Source organism: Streptopelia decaocto (genome assembly GCF_964273445.1).
Source record: "Streptopelia decaocto genome assembly, chromosome: 1".
NCBI lineage: Eukaryota > Metazoa > Chordata > Aves > Columbiformes > Columbidae > Streptopelia > Streptopelia decaocto.
Window position 1 is genome coordinate 208,080,212 of NC_138663.1, and position 20,402 is coordinate 208,100,613.

The 20,402-nt window shown below is 44.5% G+C and overlaps 3 protein-coding genes across 6 annotated transcripts in view; 2 read left to right on the forward strand and 1 right to left on the reverse strand.

Moving 5' to 3' along the window:
- The window catches only part of INTS4 (integrator complex subunit 4), a 43,783-nt gene extending 37,590 nt beyond the window's left edge, over positions 1 to 6,193 (forward strand). For both annotated transcript variants that reach the window (XM_082067953.1, XM_082067954.1), the window contains exons 21-23: positions 191 to 334; positions 1,300 to 1,420; positions 4,624 to 6,193. In XM_082067953.1, the coding sequence (XP_081924079.1) occupies positions 191 to 334; positions 1,300 to 1,420; positions 4,624 to 4,817 (459 nt within the window). In that variant the 3' untranslated portion in view covers positions 4,818 to 6,193. The remainder of the gene's footprint in view (positions 1 to 190; positions 335 to 1,299; positions 1,421 to 4,623) is intronic.
- A 406-nt stretch (positions 6,194 to 6,599) lies between these two features.
- Positions 6,600 to 19,499, reverse strand: AAMDC (adipogenesis associated Mth938 domain containing). Of its 2 annotated transcripts, none has more exons than XM_082068087.1 (4): positions 19,350 to 19,499; positions 14,143 to 14,293; positions 9,830 to 9,925; positions 6,600 to 9,128 (listed from the first exon to the last, which is right to left on the reverse strand). In XM_082068087.1, exons 2-4 carry the CDS (start codon positions 14,272 to 14,274, stop codon positions 8,988 to 8,990), a joined length of 369 nt encoding a protein of 122 aa, XP_081924213.1. In that variant the 5' UTR covers positions 14,275 to 14,293; positions 19,350 to 19,499; the 3' UTR covers positions 6,600 to 8,987. The 2 variants fall into 2 exon arrangements, with proteins under 2 accessions (XP_081924213.1, XP_081924212.1); XM_082068086.1 differs by lacking the exon at positions 19,350 to 19,499 and adding an exon at positions 18,834 to 18,900.
- The window catches only part of RSF1 (remodeling and spacing factor 1), a 66,332-nt gene continuing 64,977 nt past the window's right edge, over positions 19,048 to 20,402 (forward strand). For both annotated transcript variants that reach the window (XM_082067931.1, XM_082067932.1), the window contains exon 1: positions 19,048 to 19,412. In XM_082067931.1, coding sequence (XP_081924057.1) covers positions 19,214 to 19,412 — 199 coding nt within the window. In that variant the 5' untranslated portion in view covers positions 19,048 to 19,213. The remainder of the gene's footprint in view (positions 19,413 to 20,402) is intronic.

Here is a 20,402-nt window from a genome sequence, read left to right on the forward strand (position 1 = left end):
TGCTCAGTCACAAGTGTTATTTCTTCAAAGGCAGGAGTACTGCTAAAAACACAGAACGCTTAATAACTCCTGGCAGTATCTAAACGAACCCAAAGTTCATGCACAACTTCTCCATTAAGAAGTTATGATACTTTTGTCTTTCCTCCTCCTCCCCATGCCTTATTTTTGCCAACTGTTTTGCCCCTAATAGCTCCACAGAGCTACTGCAAATATCATCGAGCCTACCGGTGAATCGGATAATCCTCTGAGGTTTACATCGGGGTTGGTGGTGGCACTGGATGTCGATGCGACTCTGGAACACGTGCAGGATCCCCAAGGAACCGTTAAAGTCCAGGTAAGCTGTTGCTTGACATAAATGCAAACGAGACTGTGTTTGCTTAAGGATATCAACACTTCTAAATTGCGAATAATTGGACACAACAAGGCTGGATTTCTGTATTTTAACCACACGTTCTGAAACCAGCTTGTGGATAGTGCGCTGAGTTGACTTGTGCAATTCCTGAGGCTTTGAGCACTTGGATGCCGTTCTGTGCTCCACACGGTGCTTTCACGTGCACTGGGCATGTTACCGACATGAGCACAAATAAATGCTGGTGAACTTGTAGCTTGTGTAGTTGGGAGAAGGAGGAGCAAAAGGAGCTGTTCTGAACGGGACAGAAATGCACAGGCGCTCGGCTCTTTGTATTTCTGACTTAACTGTCTTCTTGCTGCTGAATCATTAGTTTCAAATGCAGCTGAGGAGGTGGATGTGTTATAATGCCAAGTCAAATATGCAAATTCACTGCATAACAAAGAACTGAAAACCTCTGTTTACAGTGCAGAGGAGGAAGGTGATGTCAAGGTAAATTTTTCCCCTCCGGTGTGGGTCCGAGTGGCCAGCGTGTGGCTGTTAAATCAGGGGCAACTGGACTCCTGGCTCCAAGATAAAGCAAACCCTCCTGCCTTCTGAACTCAAACTGAAACCACCAAAATAGCACACAGTGTGCAAATCATAGGACACTTTGGGTTGAAGGGACCTTCAAAGCTCACCCAGTGCCACCCCTGCCATGAGCAGGGACATCTTCACCAGCTCAGGTTGCTCAGAGCCCTGTCCGGCCTGGCCTGGGATGTCTCCAGGGATGGTTCATCCACCACCTCTCTGGCCAACCTGGGACAGGCTCTCACCACCCTCAGGGGCAACAATTTCTTCCTCACGTCTTGCCTGAATCTCCCCCTCTTTAGTTTAAAACCATCACCTCTTGTCCTGTTGCAAATCCACAATCCAGTTGTCATTCATTTCCTTTTTTTTCCCCCCTATAGGTATTGTATCCCGATGGACAAGCACAAATCATCCATCCGAAACCAGCTGACTTTCGAAATCCTGGTCCTGGAAGGCACAGGCTGATAACTCAGGTTTACCTCTCACACACAGCCTGGACAGGTAACGTTCACGATACAACTTCATGTCATTTTGTCGCAGCACTTTTCTGATAGACGAGTGTGTCTTGCTTGATGTCAGACTCCTGTGCATAAGATGTACCCCTGCAATCTTGGGGTTTTGAGGGTCCTGGAGTCTACAGCTGTTGTTCATATAATCACAGGATGGTTTGGGTTGGAAGGGACCTCTGGAGATCATCCAGTCCAACCCACCTGCTAACGCAGGGTCACCAGAGCAGATCACACAGGAAGGTGTCCAGGTGGGTTTGAATGTCTCCAGAGAAGGAGGCTCCACAACCTCTCTGGGCAGCCTGGTCCAGGCTCTGGCACCTCAAAGGAAAGAAGTTTCTCCTCATATTCAGATGGAACCTCCTGTGTTTCAGTCTGTGCCCGTTGCCCCTCATCCTGTCATTGGCACCACTGAACAGAGTCTGGTCCATCCTCTTGACACCCACTCTGGAGATATTGATCAGCATTGATAAGATCCCCTCTCAGCTTCTCTTCTCCAGGCTGAACAGCCCCAGCTCTCTTAGTCTCTCCTCCTAAAAAAGATGCTCCAGACTGCTCAGCATCCCTGTAGCTCTCACCTCTTTGTCCTTCTTAAACTGGGGAGCCCAGAACTGGACCCAGCACTCCAAGCACACAGCACTTTAGCACCCTGATCTGGTGAAGATGTCCCTGCTCATGGCAGGGGTTGGACCAGATGAGCTTTGAAGGTCCCTTCAACCCAAACCACTCTATGATTCTGTGATTCTACTTATTGGTGCTGCCCTCGGCGTTGCGCAGATTTCTCGCAGCCTTTGGGCAGTGATGTCTCCCTGGGTGGCACAGCACTGCGGCTTCGTAGGTGACTTGAGGGGCTGCAGTTGCTGGGGAGAAGATGCTGGTGGCTGCATGTGTGGTCATATGTAAATAAATGTAGGAGTAGTCACACATATACAGTGCTAAAATTACATGTGGCCACTACATGTGGCAACCACAAGGCTGATGTGGCTCTGGTGAAAATGAGTTTGACACCTCTGGTGTAGAGGAAGAGCAGTTGAGAAGTCAGGTCTGTGTCCTTATTTTAAGTTGAGGAGTCACGATCAACTGAGTCACTGTAATTCATCGGTTTAGATCTGACGGGTGTTTGAGGAGGGCAGAGAACCTTTGGAACTGTGTGTACTCAACAGTGTAATTTCACTGCTGATTAAAACTTGACCTTTTTGATGTCCTAAAAACCACCTTTTAGCTCTGAAATACGTGACTCCAACATTCTCGTTCAGTCTCAGTTGACATTCACCCTTCCCCAGGAAAGAGCTTCAGTCATTCAATTGGTTTCAAACAACAAAAGTATTTGTTGTTTTGGAGGAGAAAAATAGTATTGCTTCTATAACTGGAAGTATCTGGATTTAAGGGATCGTCTTGTACCAACGGGAGCTGAATCAAATCCGTATTTCTGCTTCTGCAGCGTTCACTGAAAGGGCATTTTAGGTCTGGTCCCAAAGGATTCTGTTCTGGTGTCTCCCCTGGTCTTTATTTTAACTTTAAACTTTGACATTGGCACTTGGGCCTATAAAACGTGGGGAGGACAGCAAGCTGGGAGGGCTCAGGGCTCCGAATTGAAAATGGAGAAATTCCAGACATTGAAACTTATCGAAGGCCAGTAAAAAGTGTGTGCTTAGGAAGGAGGATGCCCAAATGCAAAGCACGGGTTAGCTTTTGATCAATAGCAGAAGCAATAGAGCAAGCTACAAATTAAAAGAGGTGCCAGTGTGGCAAAAAGGTGAGTCTGTGAGAAAACTGGGGAAAAAGGTTATTTCATGTGTTCTGTCAGGTGTGGGTGATGTCTCAGCTGCAGTTCTGGGTGTCCGGCCTTAACATTCTGTGGGTTTCAGTAATTTAGTCCTGGTTTTGGTTAGTCCAGTGAAGCCCCACACACCACCCGGTGCTCACTCACTGGCCCCCGGTGAGATGGGGAAGAGAATCGGGGGTAAAAATGAGAAAAAGTGCGTTACGCTGTTCAGCAACAGCTGAAACATCCCTTGGTTATCAACACCATTTTGGTCACAATTCCGAAACTCAGCCCCACGCGAGCTACTGTGAAGGAAAATTAACTTTATCCCAATCAAAACCAGTACAATTCCATACGGAAAACATAAAAGAATCATGGTTTTCAATCTAGAAAGGAAAATTTTGATGGGGATATAGTCCTGCGTGTTGCTCAGGGTCCTACTATGTAGGCTGGGAACCTGTTTTCCTGATGTCTGCTGGGAGAAGAACAAAGTGAATCATCTTATGGGCAGAATTAGGAATATCTGTCCAGCTGCTGAGACGGGGAAAAGACTGTCAGTGTAAAAACCTCCAAGAGAAGAGAATCTTCAATTAATGTGCTCTGAGGCTTGTGAGCCATCAGCTGGCTCCACTTGATCCTGCCATAAAAATACAGCTCGCAAGACCTACTAGTTCTACGATCTTCTATTATTTTTTAAATTTATTTTTATTATTTGGTTGGAATAACTTCTAACAGTTACTTTCGAAAGTTGCTATTTATTATTAGTTGTGAGAGTTTTTTAAGCTATGACAAAGACTGGAGGGGTTTAAACCAGTGCCTAGTTCTACTGTGCTGAGCCTAACGATGAGCAACAAGACTGGGGAAGGGACTTGAGCACAAGCCCTATGGGGAGAGGCTGAGGGAGCTGGGCTTGTTTAGTCTGGAGAAGAGGAGGCTTAGAGGTGAGCTCAGCACTCTCTAGAACTACCTGAAGGGCAGTTCTAGCCAGGTGGGGATTGGGCTCTTCTCCCAGGCATCAGCAATAGGACAAGGGGGCATGGGCTTCAACTCTGCCAGGGGAAATTTAGGCTGAAGATTAGAAAGCAATTCTTTGCAGAGAGAGTGGTCAGGCATTGGAATGGCTGCCCAGGGAGGTGCTGGACTCACCGGCCCTGGAGGTTTTTAAACTGAGACTGGACATGGCACTTAGTGCCATGATCTAGTCAATGGGCTGGAGTTGGACCAAGGGTTGGACTTGATGATCTCTGAGGTCTTTTCCAACCCAGTCCATTCTGTGACGATGTTGTATTTTCAAACGCCAGATGGGGTTCTGCTCAGCCCAGACCTGCTCTGTGCTTCACCCAGCGCACATGAGATACAATTTCAATTCATATTGGTTGTTCCCTATGTCAATAGTCAAGTCTGGGTTGTTGTGTTGTGTTTTTTCTCCGCAGAGCCGTGTCAGATCGAAGTGCGGTTGCTGCTGGCGTACAACTCCAACAAGAGCAAAGCGTCTGCTAAAATCCCCAAATCTACCTGGAGCGAGAGTCTGGAGGCTCTTCCGCAATCTGAAAACGGCATCGAGGGGACCATCCCCTTCAGCAAACCTGTCAAAGTTTATATCATGCCCAAACCCGCCAGGCGGTGAAGTCTGTGGCTAAAAGAAATATATTTATGGGCAATACACAGTGTTGCAAGATGGTGAATCAAACCAAAATAATTCTATACTTGTATGAAAGGGGAAAAAAAGAGAAATAAAGCTGTTGAGGAACAATCGATCTCCTCTGTGACAAAGCAGATAGACCAATACAGGAGTTATTCAGCTAATTGGGAGTAGTTTCAAGAAAATGCGGGTGTTTCTATATTGAATCGACAAGATGAAAACAGTTCCCAATCAGCATTCCAGCAGTAACGTCATTTGGCCCTATCTTCAGTTGTTACTTATTAGAAGTTTCTCTTCAAGGTTTTTCTGCTGTGTATTTACCAAGGTATATACTACGTAAATGCTTAGTCACATAAATCAAGGTTATTTTTACAGACCTTCGAAATGAAGCTGAGGAGTTGGGATTTTTTGTAGAGGTTTGGTTTTGGTTTTTTGTTTGGTTGTTTTCTTTTTAACGGCTAGAACTTGTGCATTGGTACCTAAATTCTTAGTATATATATATATATATATATATATATATATATATATATATATAAAATATCAAAAGTGCTATTGTTTTTGTGTAGGAACTGCACCTCAAAGTGGAATTCCCAGTTGCCGTAGGTTAAATCCCGAGCGATGTTCCATCCTGTATTGAAGCTGGTGCAGTTTTGGGGAGCACAGGTTGTTCACATTGTGGTGCCGGGGCAGGAGGAACCTGTTGGTGCAACCAGAGCTTCAGTTACAGAACATGGAGCTGCAGTTAGAGCAAGAAAACAATATGTTCCTGTTTTTGTTTACAAACCTGCAAGAGATGAAAATGTTCGACTCCGTTTTATGGATGTCTGTAGGAACAATGTGATTAAATACCACAGAATCTGTTTCTGGGTGGTGATCTTGGTCTGAACCATCTTACTCAGATGAGAAAACCTCTTTAGTTTTACAGTCCCGCAGCAGTTTTGCCAATCGAAGTGTTTCTGATGAGCTGAAATATCCAAACGCTCTCAATTACGCAGCGGTCAGGCAGCTTCTCAGTGTCTTAAGTGGCTGAGCTATGAGTACGGAGGGACAGAATTATACTATAAATGTGGTTTTTCTGGCATTCCTGGTGGAAAGGGTGTCTGGGCAAAGCTTCAGCGGACTGAGGAACATCCCGCAATATGTAGCAAACCTTTGGTAGGATTTTCTAGGAGCGCTTAATGTGTGAAACTTCGTAGTGCAGCAGCTAAATGTTACCTGTCCTCATGAATCATTAAAAAGAAAAAAAAGGTGTATTTTTAGCAAGTAAACAAAGCCCTGAAGAAACACATTCCAGTTGTACGAAGATCAGTGTAAATAATAACCCCTTCTGTGCTTTTTCTACAATAAAATGGGAAAACTCAGCCTTATCTCTTTATTATATGAGTGGACATACATAGTCCTAGACTAACAAGATTCCTCCGAGTTGTGATTTTAATTTGACATAGTGGGCAAGGATCACTTGCCTTCTGTGTTCCAACCAACGAGCAAGTATTGAAGAGCTGTATCAAAGTTCATTTGTAACTTCAAGGTGCTTAAAACCACTTGAGAATTTAAGACAGCGACAAACATTTCCAGCGTAATGAGAGTATTCCATAGTTGGCTTCTCAGTATTGTCCTGGAGATATTTATCTTGATTCCTAGTTTGAGTTGTGGAAGAAATCATTGTTTTTTCCTTTTATTCTTAGGTTTCATCTATTCTATTTTAATGGGAAATTCATCATCAGATTACTGAAGTCTATTGAAATAATGCAATTATCAAGTCAATAATGCTTAAAATAATGCATAAATTTATTCAGACAAAAGGTGAAGCTTATGAGATATTAACTCAAACCTGGTGTGGCTTTTTGTATCTTGAAGTCCAGAAAAACTAAGCTGGTGGGTACAGTCACTGCAAAAAGCACAAAGCAAGTTCTTGGGAGGATGAAAAAACAGGGCATGAATTTAAATTGGGACCATGTGCCATCATCTGGGGTTCCAGCCCATTGAGATGAGTTTCCTCTGCATTCCTGCCTTGCTTATCCCCATTCTCAAAGCTTTTGACCACGTCAGAGACGGTACAATTATTATTTTCTTCTTATTTCACTCTCATCTTCCAGTTTGTCCTTAGGAGGGGGCAGAAGGAATTCAGGAGCGGGCTGACTTCTTGCTTTACAATTTGCTAATGCGATATTAATGCAACTTTTTATTTTAAAGTTTGAAGGCTCGGAGATATAATAGCACAAACGCTGCCTGATGTCCCTTAAAAATGCTGGTTTGGTGCGTCTGAGTCTTTTTAAGGCCGGTATCTCCAGCGCCAGCTCGTACATGCTGCTTCACAAAGATAAGGGCTGGGGACCGACCCGCTTACAGCGGAGTCTTCTGGCGCCCAGCCCAGTATCTGCTGTACTGGGAGCTCGCTGCCTATACTGGGAGAGCATTTTCCTGCTGGGAGGCAGAGAAGTGGCGTATGTGAGGAATCCTGCCCTAAAAAAAAGTGCATTCCCACGATTTGGACGATGAGCCTGTTAATTTTAACATTATTTACGGCTCTAGCTGAAAGCGGTGATTTAATAACGATACCTTTTTGACCTCTGGATGAATTTTTTTCGATGAATCGGTCCCAGCTGTTTCCACCATGCAGCAAAGCAATTTCAGACACCAAGGAGGAAATTTGGGCTTTCAGGGACTGGAGCAGCCACGTTTGTAGAACTGATGAAGCTGCCTCAAGAGCAGAAGTAGAAAATAGGGATTGACGCAACTTGCAGCAGATTATATCTTCTTGTTAACGCCCAAGTTCTGTGCTGATGGTAACAAAACTTAGCAGTTTATCTCTGTATCTCCCTGGTTTGGTAGTGGAATGGGCTCTATCCTACTGGTTGCCAAATGGAAGGAAAAATGAAGAAGCTGCAGCACCTCTGAAACAGTCTCAGACTTTTGGGAGGACAAACACGTAGCACCAGTGCGAGGGGCTCACCGTGCAGGACCTGGGCTGAGCGGTTTTGTTGAATGTGGCTTGATCATTAATGTGCCACATTAATATGAAAATACTTCAAAAGCCAAAACCTAGAGGTGAAAGATCAGGTGTTTGTTTGCTCAACTTCTAACTGTGTAGCAGTACTTCAAAAAACTAGAATTGTCCTCCCAGTAAAAACCTTATAAAACCTCTTCCTATTTCAGGCTGCCTTCAGGCCCAAAAACTCATGAAATATTGCAAATATATGATTGTGATCAAGAGCATCAAACCACCTCCGCTATGACACAATGCAAAAAAGAAGAGGTTTTAAAGGATTACTAGAGCAAATAAAAATAACACAGTATTTTGTGAAGGGTTATTCCTGAGAAAGAGCGTTCACATACCGATCTAAGCCTCTTTGCTGCTGCTCCGACAGCTCGGACGCCTCAGGGCTTTGAGGAGCCACAGCTTTGTAATTTCATTCATATACACAGAATTCATAGGCACAGACCAAGAATTAGTGAGCCTGGTGGGGAAAATATCTACAGTAGGTAACTTGTAACTCATCATATCAATAGAAGCCCAGCAAGAACAGCAACTTTAAGAATTTATTAAATTTTCACTGTAAATAATATGCTTGTTGGCACAGTGGTTCAATCATCAGATAATGATGACCAGTAAGAATTCTCGCATCCATCCCCAGCAGCAATTTAGACTGATTTCCTAAAAAACTCAATATTTTATATTGCAAACTAGTTTTGTGCCAAATCTTCCCGGTGATTTTAAGCACGTAGGGACTTTTGCATAGATATGTATTGCACAGCTCAATGTATTGCTTCTTTACCACCACTTCATATCTACCACTGGATTGTACTCATCAGATATTTTATGGCTGCATTTCAATAGCTAATAATGTCATTTTGGGCCATTTCCTAAGAGAAGTATTCAAAGCGTAGTACCTTAATTTAGCCAACAGGTGAAAAGTTAAGTAACCAGAATACGGACAGAGGAAGATTAGGTCAATCTCAAGAATGTATGAAAATGGATCTGTAGTTAAATTATTTCATTAATAGTCCCTTTTTGTGAGCACTCTAAACCCTGAGCTGACAAACCATCCTTGCATTTTAAGGTAGGTAAATCCACACTCCGTTGACCGCGATGTGACTCAACGTGTGTCTGTGATTTGGCCGCGGCGGCGAAAGGCGGAACAAGCTGCAAAAGCTTCAGCAGGTTGAATGGAAAACTCCCCCCACTTGCACCCCCCGAGCAGCCAGGGCGTTGTATTCGGCCACAGCCTTCTCCGTTTGCAAGACCAACACATCGATCCCGTTTCTTTTCAGATAGTCCACGGTAGATTGTGGAACCTCAGAAGAGAAAAGGAAATGGGAAGAGCAAGTATTAGATTTTTCCCCGCCTATACACGCTGTGAGGCTTGAAGAAAAACAGGTGCTGATAGCATTTGTTAGTAGATTCACATGAGTAAATGACAGGAACCAAACTGATAGTATGCTCAGATGTTTCTAAGATTGATATAATGTCTTTCAATAAAGCTACACAGCTCCCATCTTTCTTCAACACAGTTTAAAATGCAGCCCTTTCTTACAACAGTAGAATGGAGCTAAAGGTAATTAATGTAAATAAGGTGTTACTTCACCAAAAAAATAAAGAATTGCTTCTTTTGAAGGGAAGCTCAGCACTTGGGAGCTTTCCGTAGGTAGTTATCAAAGTATTATCAAATTATCAAAGGATTTCCAGCAGGCTAGAGAGCCAGTTCATAACCTATTTTAAGAGAGGGGACTAATGACATTGTAAAAAATTCTCCTTGTTTAAATTGTTGCTGTAGCAGAACGTAAACCTGTTTACTGCTTGGCATCGACACTAACACGGCGGAGCTCAAGCGTTGTTTCTTTTGGGAAGAGATGGACTCCTGGCAGGAGCTCAGTCACACTAATCCAGCATCCTGAATTTTCTCCTAGTAAAGCATCCTGGATTTTTTCTTTCCCTGCTCAGAAAGAAAAGAAAACAAACAGTTCTAATGTATGTTTCTCACGGAACAGAATCCTACCTGCAAAGCCTCGCTCATGCCACGACCGATCACCAGAGTTTTAACACCCTTCTTAACGACTTCTTCAAGGTCAGCTGGCTGCACTCCAGGGGAATGCTGAAGGTCAGGAGGAAAAACAGCAAATAACTATATATCTATATATCATCTATATGTTCTGAAACTGTTTACAGAGTAGCGGGGTAAATTAGCAATAAAAAACTGTAACAAAACCCTCTTTTCTGCATACACAGAGAAGATAACACTGGTGATTAAAATAGGTATTTTATATGCAGATGGAGGATGGTAGTGAATCAACTGATGGCAATATTAACACTCTTCATAAAACAGTTAAAAATAAAAAGATGCGTTACACGTTTCTAAAGCATTTATCTCGAACAACTAGCATTTTATAAATATTAAAGGGAAATCAATAAACTGCAACATTTTGCTGTTTGCTTTCAAACGAACAAAACCTTTTTGGAATAAAGACTGCGGCAAGCCAAAGTCTATTCACTTTAATTATGAAGAGCTCCTCAAATAATTAAAATGCTTATGTTCTTCTCTTGTTTACTTTGCAAATCTCGTTTACCAGAGAGGACTGAGCAGTACTGGTCAGCTCCATTTCAATGAACAGCTTCCATTTCTGCACTATTCTGCATTTTAAGAAAGGAATATTTGAAACCAAATAAACTCCTCAAAGAAAAGAAGAGCTTTAACTGCATGTTGATTGGGTTTTTAAAGGCCACCTGTTTACTAGCAGTACACTTTCACCACATGAATTCATAAATAGACCTGTATTGTTAATATAAGACATTACTATGTCACACTAATTCTCCTCATGGATTCAATTTCTACGTATCTATATGGACAGGAGTAACATACTGTACAGCCCATGACAAGAACTGGGCTCCTCTTTGTGGTGCATTTTTTAAACCATAAATACTACTTCCCTCCTCTATTTTTTGGTAGGATTCTCAGTTTCTTTTAGAGGACTGAGGTAAGTTTCTCACTTAGGTAGTGCTGTGGTGGACTTCTGGAGAACGTTATTTTTATGGAGACGCCCATATATCTATATCCCCTATACTTCCAGAAAATTCTAGGTTCATCCCATTAATTAAGGTCAAAGCACCAGCTTTACATTTGATATCTGCAACTAGAATACAGGGGTCGCTTTGACATGGAGAGCTTTCTCAGAGCAAATCACAGCAAGTACATGTTTGAGACAGAACAGGCGATGCTTTTCCTTTTGGGGTTTTAAAGTAGACTCAGGACTTACACAAAAAGAACTGGAATGGTTTACTGCAGTTACAACAGATGGATGAGGAAGGTTTGCAGTCAGAAGTACTCCACAGACATTAAAGCCATGGAACAAAGGGATTTTCTTTGGTTGCACAAGACACTTTTTTTCCAGGGGTTTCCACATAGAATCATAGAATGCCCTGAGTTGGAAGGGACCCACAAGGATCATGGAGTCCAACTCCTGTCCCTGCACAGGACAACCCACAGTTCACACCGTGTGTCTGAGGACATTGTCCAGTCTCTTCTTGAACACTGTCAGGTTGGGGCTGTGACACCTCCCTGGGGAGCCTGTTCCAGTGTCCAGCACCCTCTGGGTGAAGAACCTTTTCCTAATGTCCAACCTAAACCTCCCCTGGGACATCTTCCTGCCATTCCCTCGGGTTCTGTCACTGGTCACTAAAGAGAAGAGATCAGCGCCTGCTCCTCCTCCCCTTGTGATGAAGCTGTAGTCGCCATGAGCTCTCCCCTCAGTCTCCTCCAGGCTGAACAAACCCAGTGACTTCAGCCGTTCCTCATACGGCTTCTCCTCCAAACCCTTCAGCAACTTTGTAGCCTCTTCTGGACACTCTCTAGTAGCTTTATATCCTTTTTATCCCGTGTCCCCAGCCCTGCACACAGTGAATGCTCCAGGTGAGGCTGAACCAGCGCAGAGCAGAGCGGGACAATCCCCTCCCTGCCCGGCTGGCCATGCTGTGCTGGATGCATGAGGACATGGGTCCCTCTTGGCTCCAGGGACACTGTTGGCTCATGTTCAACTTGCCATCAACCAGAACCCCCAGATGCTTCTCCGCAGAACTGCCTTCCTGCACCTCAACCCCCAGTCTGTCTGTACAGCCAGGGTTGTCGTGTCCCAAGTGCAAAATCCAGCACTTGCTCATGTTGAATTTCATGTGGTTGGTGATTGCCCAGGTCTCCAATTTGTCCAGATCCCTCTGCAGGGCCTCTCTGCCCTCCAGAGTATCCACAGCTCCCCCAATTTTGTGTCATCAGCAAATTTACTAAGCACATGTTTCACAGGAAATTAGTGTCTTTAAAGGAGACATGTAACATGATGGAATAACTGTATCGTTGCTGATTTGACAGCTGGAGGGACAGAGAAAGGGCAGCAGAATTTTCTCACCTGTTTTGTTCTCTTGTTTCGCTTTTAGGATTCCTACTTTTTTCTCCCATTAGCAGATGGCACTGAAATGGAGCCAGCAGGGACGTTGCCTTTCATCCCCAAGGGTTAAGGCCGTAAGAACTATCAGTGCTTAGTTACAGAACCTTGCAGAGCCAGTTATACAATGTTCCCAATGACAGAATTATGTACTAGACAACGGGCTGATAGCAGAGAAGAAAAATAAGCAATTTATTTTCAACTATAGCGTGGGATATGACCAGCAACACTTGTTCCCCAAACTTCAGCTCTACCTACCCCCAGGAAAAACATGTTCAGAGAAAGCAGGGACACTGGAGTCAAACACAAAGAAAACGCATCTGGTGAATCCTAAAATTTCCAGTGTTGATGGGATTATTTTTTACATTTCTTCTAAAGTTGGAGACACAGTCTAGAAAGTTCAGTTCTGTTCTCATATTTGTTGCTTGCTATTTGTTTTTAAACCAAATCACCAAACTCCTCATAGCTGCAAGGATAGAACTGACCTAAAGCAGGAGCTTTACAAGTGACCTATGTAAGGTGAACCCTTAACATGTTGGGTTTTTTTACTTCCTGATGATATAAAAAGATGCCAGAAAACCTACCTCTCCAAATAACTCAACTATTTTTTTTCCTCCTCTGATTTTAATCTAACACAGACTCATTTTTCTTGTTTCAGCTGGAGGACTCCTTTAAAGACTTTTATGGACTTAAAGCTTTTACTTGTCACCTGAAGACATCCCTCATTTGAAACTTTAAAAAGAAAGCACAGCCTCCTAAATGCTAATAGGTGGATATAGTTTGAAACTAAAGTCCTCAAGTGGTCGGAATGAGTATAAAAATGTGACTGAGCTGGGAACTAGTTGTGAACTTTCTAGCTACTCTATCTGTTTTGCTTCTCCAGTCACAGGTACCAGGAAAACAATGTTGTCAAACAAACAAAAAGCAACATCTCACAGCACAGAATCCACCCCTCCAAGCAGCCAAAAAGCAAAAACTTCATTTTTCACAATGAGGCCATAAATATGTTTAAAAGGTTACATACACAGCTCTCTTTCTCTCTGCAAGGTACAGATATCTTTGCATGACAGCACTACCTTTCTCTTGGCATTATATACCCTGTACAAACTGAACTCTGACAGGTTAATAAAGTTCCGTTCCCCAAAGATTTTAGATGAAGTTCCAAAACCAAAGGTTCTGCCCTTCAGTTGTGTCCAAATGAACTGAACAGCGCTGGATCCGCAGCGTGGGGACAGCTGCAGGTGTTGGCTGTAAGACCCCATCAGTACATCTTTCTTTTGTGCTTTAACTTTTTGTTTAGAAAACACTGATCTTTTTCTAGCCAATCCAGCTATCCTAGTGCAAGCCCTAATCTGGGAAGAACTATCAACACCAGGTTCCTAATGCAACCAACATTATGCTACTTTGAAATCTGGAATGTCAACCCTATTCCATGTACTTTTACAAAATTTTGACAGCGTTTACAGCTGAAGTTTAAAAATGGTGAGGGCAAGCACTTTGTACATGGCTACCAAGAGAAGACATTGTGTGGTTCGCCAAAGTGCGAGCTTTCCATGGAGAAACTAGTGCATGTGACACTGTATCTGCGTGTTTTTCCTCTGAAATAAGCACAGGGGACACCAAGGAAAAGAATATAAACTAAATCACATGCATTGTTGTCTTCCAAACATGTAAGGTCGGGTAGTGTCGACTTCTTTTACCTTCCAGACATGGTGTATCTGCAGCCCCATCATCTCCCTGCACAATCATAGAACTGCCTCTGTTCTTCCCAGGAAAATTCAACCTATGGAATTTCTGGCTGGAACTTTAACAACTGTTTTCTGGACTGTCCTTAGAGTCCTATATAAAATGCAGGGTGGATAATAAAAAACAAACTTACATTAGTCCCGGTTTCTCGCCAATCCCAGGTTCGGCTTCCTCCCGGCCACACTTTGCAGTCCTTGTATGTGGTGGAACAGCCTTTCACCTTCATCTGACCCCAAGAAAGGGAAGCAATTTCAGGGGAAGACATCACAAAGTTCACCCAAAGTCTGGAAAAATGGATATTTAATACATAACATCAGGCTTACATATGCAGCACATTAATAAAATCAGAAAATTCTGTCCTTGCCCCCAGGAGCTGGAAAGGAAACGTTCTTACAGACTTTATTCACGTGATATTGTGACAAGAGAATTGAACTGAGGATCAGCAGATTTTGTGAATTACCAGTCCCGGGGATTGTGTGCAGGATTTTGGGCAAATCATTATACATGCTAAAACTGTGCAAGTGTTGGGTGCTCAAGTTTAAAACTATCAACATGGATCAGGTTCCAGAATATCCTCTTGCATCTGGGCTTTCATCTCCTCCCTAAAATGTACAATGAAGATGATAATAATTTCCTCAAATATCTGAGAGATGTGACTGTTTCTTTGATTGCTTCATTAATTTAAAGGAGTAAATTAGATTTTAAAAATCCAAAATGAACCAACCGAACAGAAAGCCATGAAGAAAACGACGGCATTGCCATGTTGCTACAGCTATCAAGACTTTCAGAGACCTAAAGGGATCAAACCTTCTTTCCCTTGTCACTCTTAGAGGCCAAGTAACATCTGTAACATCTCAGGACACTTAAACACCCAAATAATGTATTTTCTAAGACCTCAGTCTTCACTGTTTCAACTTAAAACCATTATTTCTAATCCTTTCTGTTGCGGACAAGGAGAACAGCTTAATCTTTGTCTTTTCCACTAGCTTGTGTTTTCCTGAGGACTTAACTCTTTTTTTCCTTTCTTTGAGGTGAAATAAACTTCACTTCCCTTCAGTCCTGTTTTCTAAATCTCTGCTTATTTTCACCTTTTTGTATGCATCTTTCTTTGATGTCTGTTGCTTAGAACTACACAGAGTGCTCCAGCTGAGGCCTTATCAGCTATAGACCAACTGCTTTTTGGTATTAGCAGTGGTAATTTTTAGATGTGCTATCACAATCCCAGCTGGGCATCAGGAGGGCAGGGACATCTTTCTGCCCTTCCAGTTCAGAAGAACAACAGTCTGAAATCTGAAAAAATAAGGTTGTTTTTGCAGTAAAAAGATGTCTGCTCCTGGCTGATGCAGAAAACCTCAGTGGCAGATCCTTCCAGATACGCAGTTTCTCATCCTTTACGTTTTAATTGTTAAATTCACCAGGAAAAAAAAAAAGATCATAGGAATCCTGGTGGCACTGATTGAAGAAAAAGCGCTCACAAAAGACAAATCTTTGGATTACCCGACTGCCATCCTGCATGTGTCACAGCAAAGCACAGCCCGGCCAGACAGGACACGCTCCTCTCGCATCGCCAGGAGCGCATCCCAGTATCCCATTTCAAATGTCGCATGAAGTAAAAACTGCGCTAGTTTGGATCTGGCACAGGACTGGAGCCGCTTCTTCCACGTAATAACAGAGAGATTCTTTCTTTCTTGTTCCTTTGTGAATTAGCGGCATGTGTGCCCTACCAAATAGGATACCAGGCAAGCAGCTATGAGGGACTCAAACTTGCTCGGATTCATATATTCTACATTCTCTCGTTACATATCCGCAATGCAACAGATTGAAACAAAAGTTTTAAGACTATTTTTCCAAAAGTCTGCTTGAAGGAAGATTATAGCAGAAGAAATAACCAGCACAAAGTGAAATCACTCATCAGTCAAAGAGAAAACACTGAATAAACCACCCAGAATTTCTGCCTATGCTAGTTTTGAGACGAAACAGCAGAAATAGACCCGGAGGTTAGACAGAGGTGAATTAACAACAAAATGATTCGGAATATCAGATTTCCCAATCCAAACAGCAGTACAAGGCTGGGACTGTCCATTCGAACAGGCACAAACTGCAAATGGGAGAGCAAATACAAGCTAAGGGTTCCAAAGTGTCTTCTCCAAACAGCAAAAAAATGAGCAAACAGCAGAAACAAAGAGACAAAAATAAAAGCCATAAAAATTTGTAATCTAAAAATATTTCCCATAATACTGCCAGAGAGTATTGGTAAGGTCAGGCTATTTGAATTAATAAGAGTATCTTAAATTTGCATAAGAATGAACCTTTTATCAGGAACTTTGGACATTGTTGACAAAGGGCACGGTCCAGTTACCAATCAGCAAGGAGCAGAAAAATACTTCCCCAAGAAATTAATTGTTTTTTAAATTTTTCACTACGAGAAAAGTACAGTAGCAAAATATATAGTACCACTAAGGATCAAAAGACACATGAACTACACAACTCAGAAGCATAATCTAAAATAGCAACTTATTTCAATCACAGCAGCCTAAACACAAAGAGACGCGGAGAAATGGCTCAGGAATCTATAAGCAAAGTTATGAGGGTTTAAAAACCTAGGAAATAAAGGAAGCAGAAAGGCTTGAAAAGGAGGCAAAATACAAGTTTATACAAGGAGATTATACCAAAAGAAATGAAATAGCGGTTAAGGATGGCAGAAGAAAAAAACAGCTGAGAATAAAACAGAAGAAAAGTGAGGCTGAATTGCAGTTGCACAAGCAGGTGGATTTTAAAATTGTCTTCTGTGAAGGCAAACATTGTTTCAGAGAAGCACCCACTAGCAACAAATAGAATAAAAAAGGTGAACCAGAGAAGTGCAGAGAAAATTTTATTGACTACAGTAGGAAAGAATGTTTCATACAGTACAATGTGCAACCTGAGATCAAAGAATAAATTGACTTATGTCAAGCTTCAGGCAGAAAAACTCCTGTAAGGTATCAAAAGATGATGTAGTTTTCCTCCAGTGCCAACTGGGAACAGGGTCATGGGACGGAGGTTGGTGAGCTCGCTGCGGCCGGTGCCATTTCAGAAGCGATAAAGCAGCTAGAAAAGCACTTCAGGATTTAAAAACTGACAGCAGAAAGGCAAGCGACAATGACAGGCTACACTGAAATGAACAGGGTAAGGAGGGAGCAAGATGCAAAGTTTAAGAACTAGGAAAAGATCGTTTTCGGGAACTTCGTCACAGAATCACAGGCTGGTTGGGTTGAAGGGACCTCTGGAGATCATCCAGTCCAACCCACCTGCTAACGCAGGGTCACCAGAGCAGATCACACAGGAAGGTGTCCAGGTGGGTTTGAATGTCTCCAGAGAAGGAGACTCCACAACCTCTCTGGGCAGCCTGGTCCAGGCTCTGGCACCTCAAAGGAAAGAAGTTTCTCCTCATATTCAGATGGAACCTGCTGTGCTTCACCTAATTTTGCTGAGGACCTGGATGAAGGCGGCTTATTGAGTAGATCACAGAGCAGGGGGCGTGTAAATTAGCAGTAAAAAAATGTAACACAACCCTATTTTCTGCATACAGAACAGATAACACCGGTAATAAAAATAGGTATTTTATATGCAGATGGAGGATGGTAGTGAATCAACTGATGGCAATATTAACACTCTTCATAAAACAGTTAAAAATAAAAAGATGCGTTACACGTTTCTAAAGCATTTATCTTGAACAACTAGCATTTTATAAATATTAAAGGGAAATCAATAAACTGCAACATTTTGCTGTTTGCTTTCAAACGAACAAAACCTTTTTGGAATAAAGACTGCGGCAAGCCAAAGTCTATTCACTTTAATTATGAAGAGCTCCTCAAATAATTAAAATGCTTATGTTCTTCTCTTGTTTACTTTGCAAATCTCGTTTACCAGAGAGGACTGAGCAGTACTGGTCAGCTCCATTTCAATGAACAGCTTCCATTTCTGCACTATTCTGCATTTTAAGAAAGGAATATTTGAAACCAAACAAACTCCTCAAAGAAAAAAAAAAAAAAAAGAGCTTTAACAGCATGTTGATTGGGTTTTTAAAGGACACCTGTTTACTAGCAGTACACTTTCACCATATGAATTCATAAATAGACCTGTATTGTTAATATATTATTATATCACACTAATTCTCCTCATGGATTCAATTTCTACGTATCTATATGGATAGGAGTAACATACTGTACAGCCCATGACTAGAACTTGGCCCCGGACACCCGTTTGCTAGCAGTACACTTTCAACAAACGAATCCGTAAATAGACCTATATTTTTAATATAAGACACTATTACGTCACACTAATTCTCCTCATTGATTCAATTTCAATGTATCTCTATATGGACAGGAGTAATATTCTGTACAGCTTGATTAGAACTTGGCCCCTCTTTGGGGTGCATTTTTTAACCCATAAATACTATTTCCCTCCTCTTTTTTTTTCAGAAGGATTCTCAGTTTCTTTTAGAGGACTGAGATAAGTTGACACCTGTTTACTCCCAGTACTTTGGTAGGAAGGAGGAAGAGAGGAAAGGACAGAGAGCCCAGAGAAGCAGCGATGGGGGGGGCAGTTGTCACACGGGGGGGCGGCAGCTGTCACACAGGGGGGCGGGCGAACAGCTCTTAAACAATCCACCCCCTCGCCTCAAAACAAGGCCCCGCCGCCCCACACGGTTCTCCCCCGCCCCACAGAACGCGTCCCCGCCCGCGGGGCCGGGAGCCGGCGCCGAGCAGACCCCGACCAGGCCGCACCCCTCCCCGCTCCCCTCAGCCCGAGGCCCCGTCACGACCGTTGCGCGCCCCCACTCACCGCCCCGCGCGCGACCTCTGCCCCGCCGCGCAACCGCCGCCTCTCCCGCGGGGGCGGGCGGGACCACCCGCTGCCTCCTCATTGGCCAGCGCTACCCGCAAGCCCCGCCCTCTCGCGCTCTTCGATTGGCTAAACCGCCGGGCTGTCCCCCTTTCAGGCCCCGTCATAATTGGCTCCGCCCAACGGCCGCCCCGTCTTGTTTTCATTCCCCCTGCCGCACGAGGCGGGAGGTGTCGCTTTGCGCCGCTCTAGCTGGCGCCCCCCTCCCCTCCCTGTCCCGCGGTTGCATTGTGGGATCGTGGCGGCGCGGCTCGACAGCGCCCCCTCCCTCCCCCGCCCCCTCCTCCCCTCCCGGCTCCTTCTCCATCCTCAGGTCCAAGATGGCGGCGGCGGCGGCTCCTCCGGCTCCATCTCCGCCTCCCCCTCCCCCGGCAGGCCCGTGCTGCCCGGGCTCCTGGCCCAACTTCGCCGTCGTCTGCTCCTTCCTCGAACGCTACGGGGCCTTGCTGGACCTACCCGAGCTGCCTTTCCCCGAGCTGGAGCGCGTTCTGCAGCCGCCGCAGGAGCCCGGAGACCAGGGTGAGCGGCCCGGATACCAACTCCCCCCCCACATACCCCCTCCCGGCCGGCTCAGGGGTGCCGGGGAGCTGAGGGGGGAGCCGGGGCTATTCCCCCCCCCCGCCTTCTCCCGGCCCCGGGGGTGGAGCGCGATGAGGGAGAGGAGGGGCCTGGGATTCCCGGAGCGGCGCCCCGGGGGGGGCGGGTAGACCTGTCTCCCCCCCAGCCCCTTTGGGGTAGATTTGTGTGTGTCCCCCCCCCGCACAGCCCTTCTTTGGGAGTGGGGGGAGACTTGTCCACCCCAGCACAGCCCTTCTTTGGGAGGAGGGGTAGACCTGTGTCCCCCCGCTGCCCAGCACAGCTTTTTTAGGGCGAGAGGTAGACGTGTCCCCCCCACCACAGTATTTCTGTAGGAGGAGAGATAGATTTGTGTGTGTCCTCCAGCACAGCCCATTTTCTGGGCGCTGGGGGATAGACCTGTGCCTCCTCCCCAGCACAGCCCTTATTTTTTCGGGGGGAGCAGCTGTGTGTTTGGAGGGAGCTGCCTCCCCCCACAGTAGAGCTGGGGGACCTTCCCCCTCCCATTCTCCTCCTTATTACTGGTCATGACCCCCCCCCACACACACCCCGTTTTTCTGGGTTTGCTCCCCAGTTCTGTGCGGGGGGCACTCCTGCAGAAAGGAGGACAAGCTAAAATAACTATTTTTTAAATTACTATTTTTTGATCAGCCTGATGCTGGCAGTGCAGCTCTTATATCTCCTCCCCACAGCTTTGGGGGTTGCTTCTCTCCCCCCCGCCCCGCTCCCTCCATGTATATGTCCATTTTTTACATCTCCCTTGAAACAAGGACGCATACAGGAGACAACGTCCTGATCTTTCACCCCGCCTCCATTCCTCTCTGGATATGTGGGGTGGGGGGGCACAGAGAAGCCCTGAGTTGTCCCCACAGCTGCTGTTTTAGGCCATCTCCCCCCTGACACCCAGCCAGCCATTGTGTCTTCTCTAGCCCC

Coding starts and splice junctions, on each gene's coding strand:
- AAMDC (XM_082068087.1), bottom strand. CDS start 14,274: ATGTCTTCCCCTGAAATTGCTTCCCTTTCTTGGGGTCAGATGAAGGTG. Junction 9,926..14,142: donor GGCGAGAAACCGGGACTAAT/GTAAGTTTGTTT, acceptor CCTGACCTTCAG/CATTCCCCTGGAGTGCAGCC. Junction 9,129..9,829: donor GCATGAGCGAGGCTTTGCAG/GTAGGATTCTGT, acceptor TTCTCTTCTGAG/GTTCCACAATCTACCGTGGA.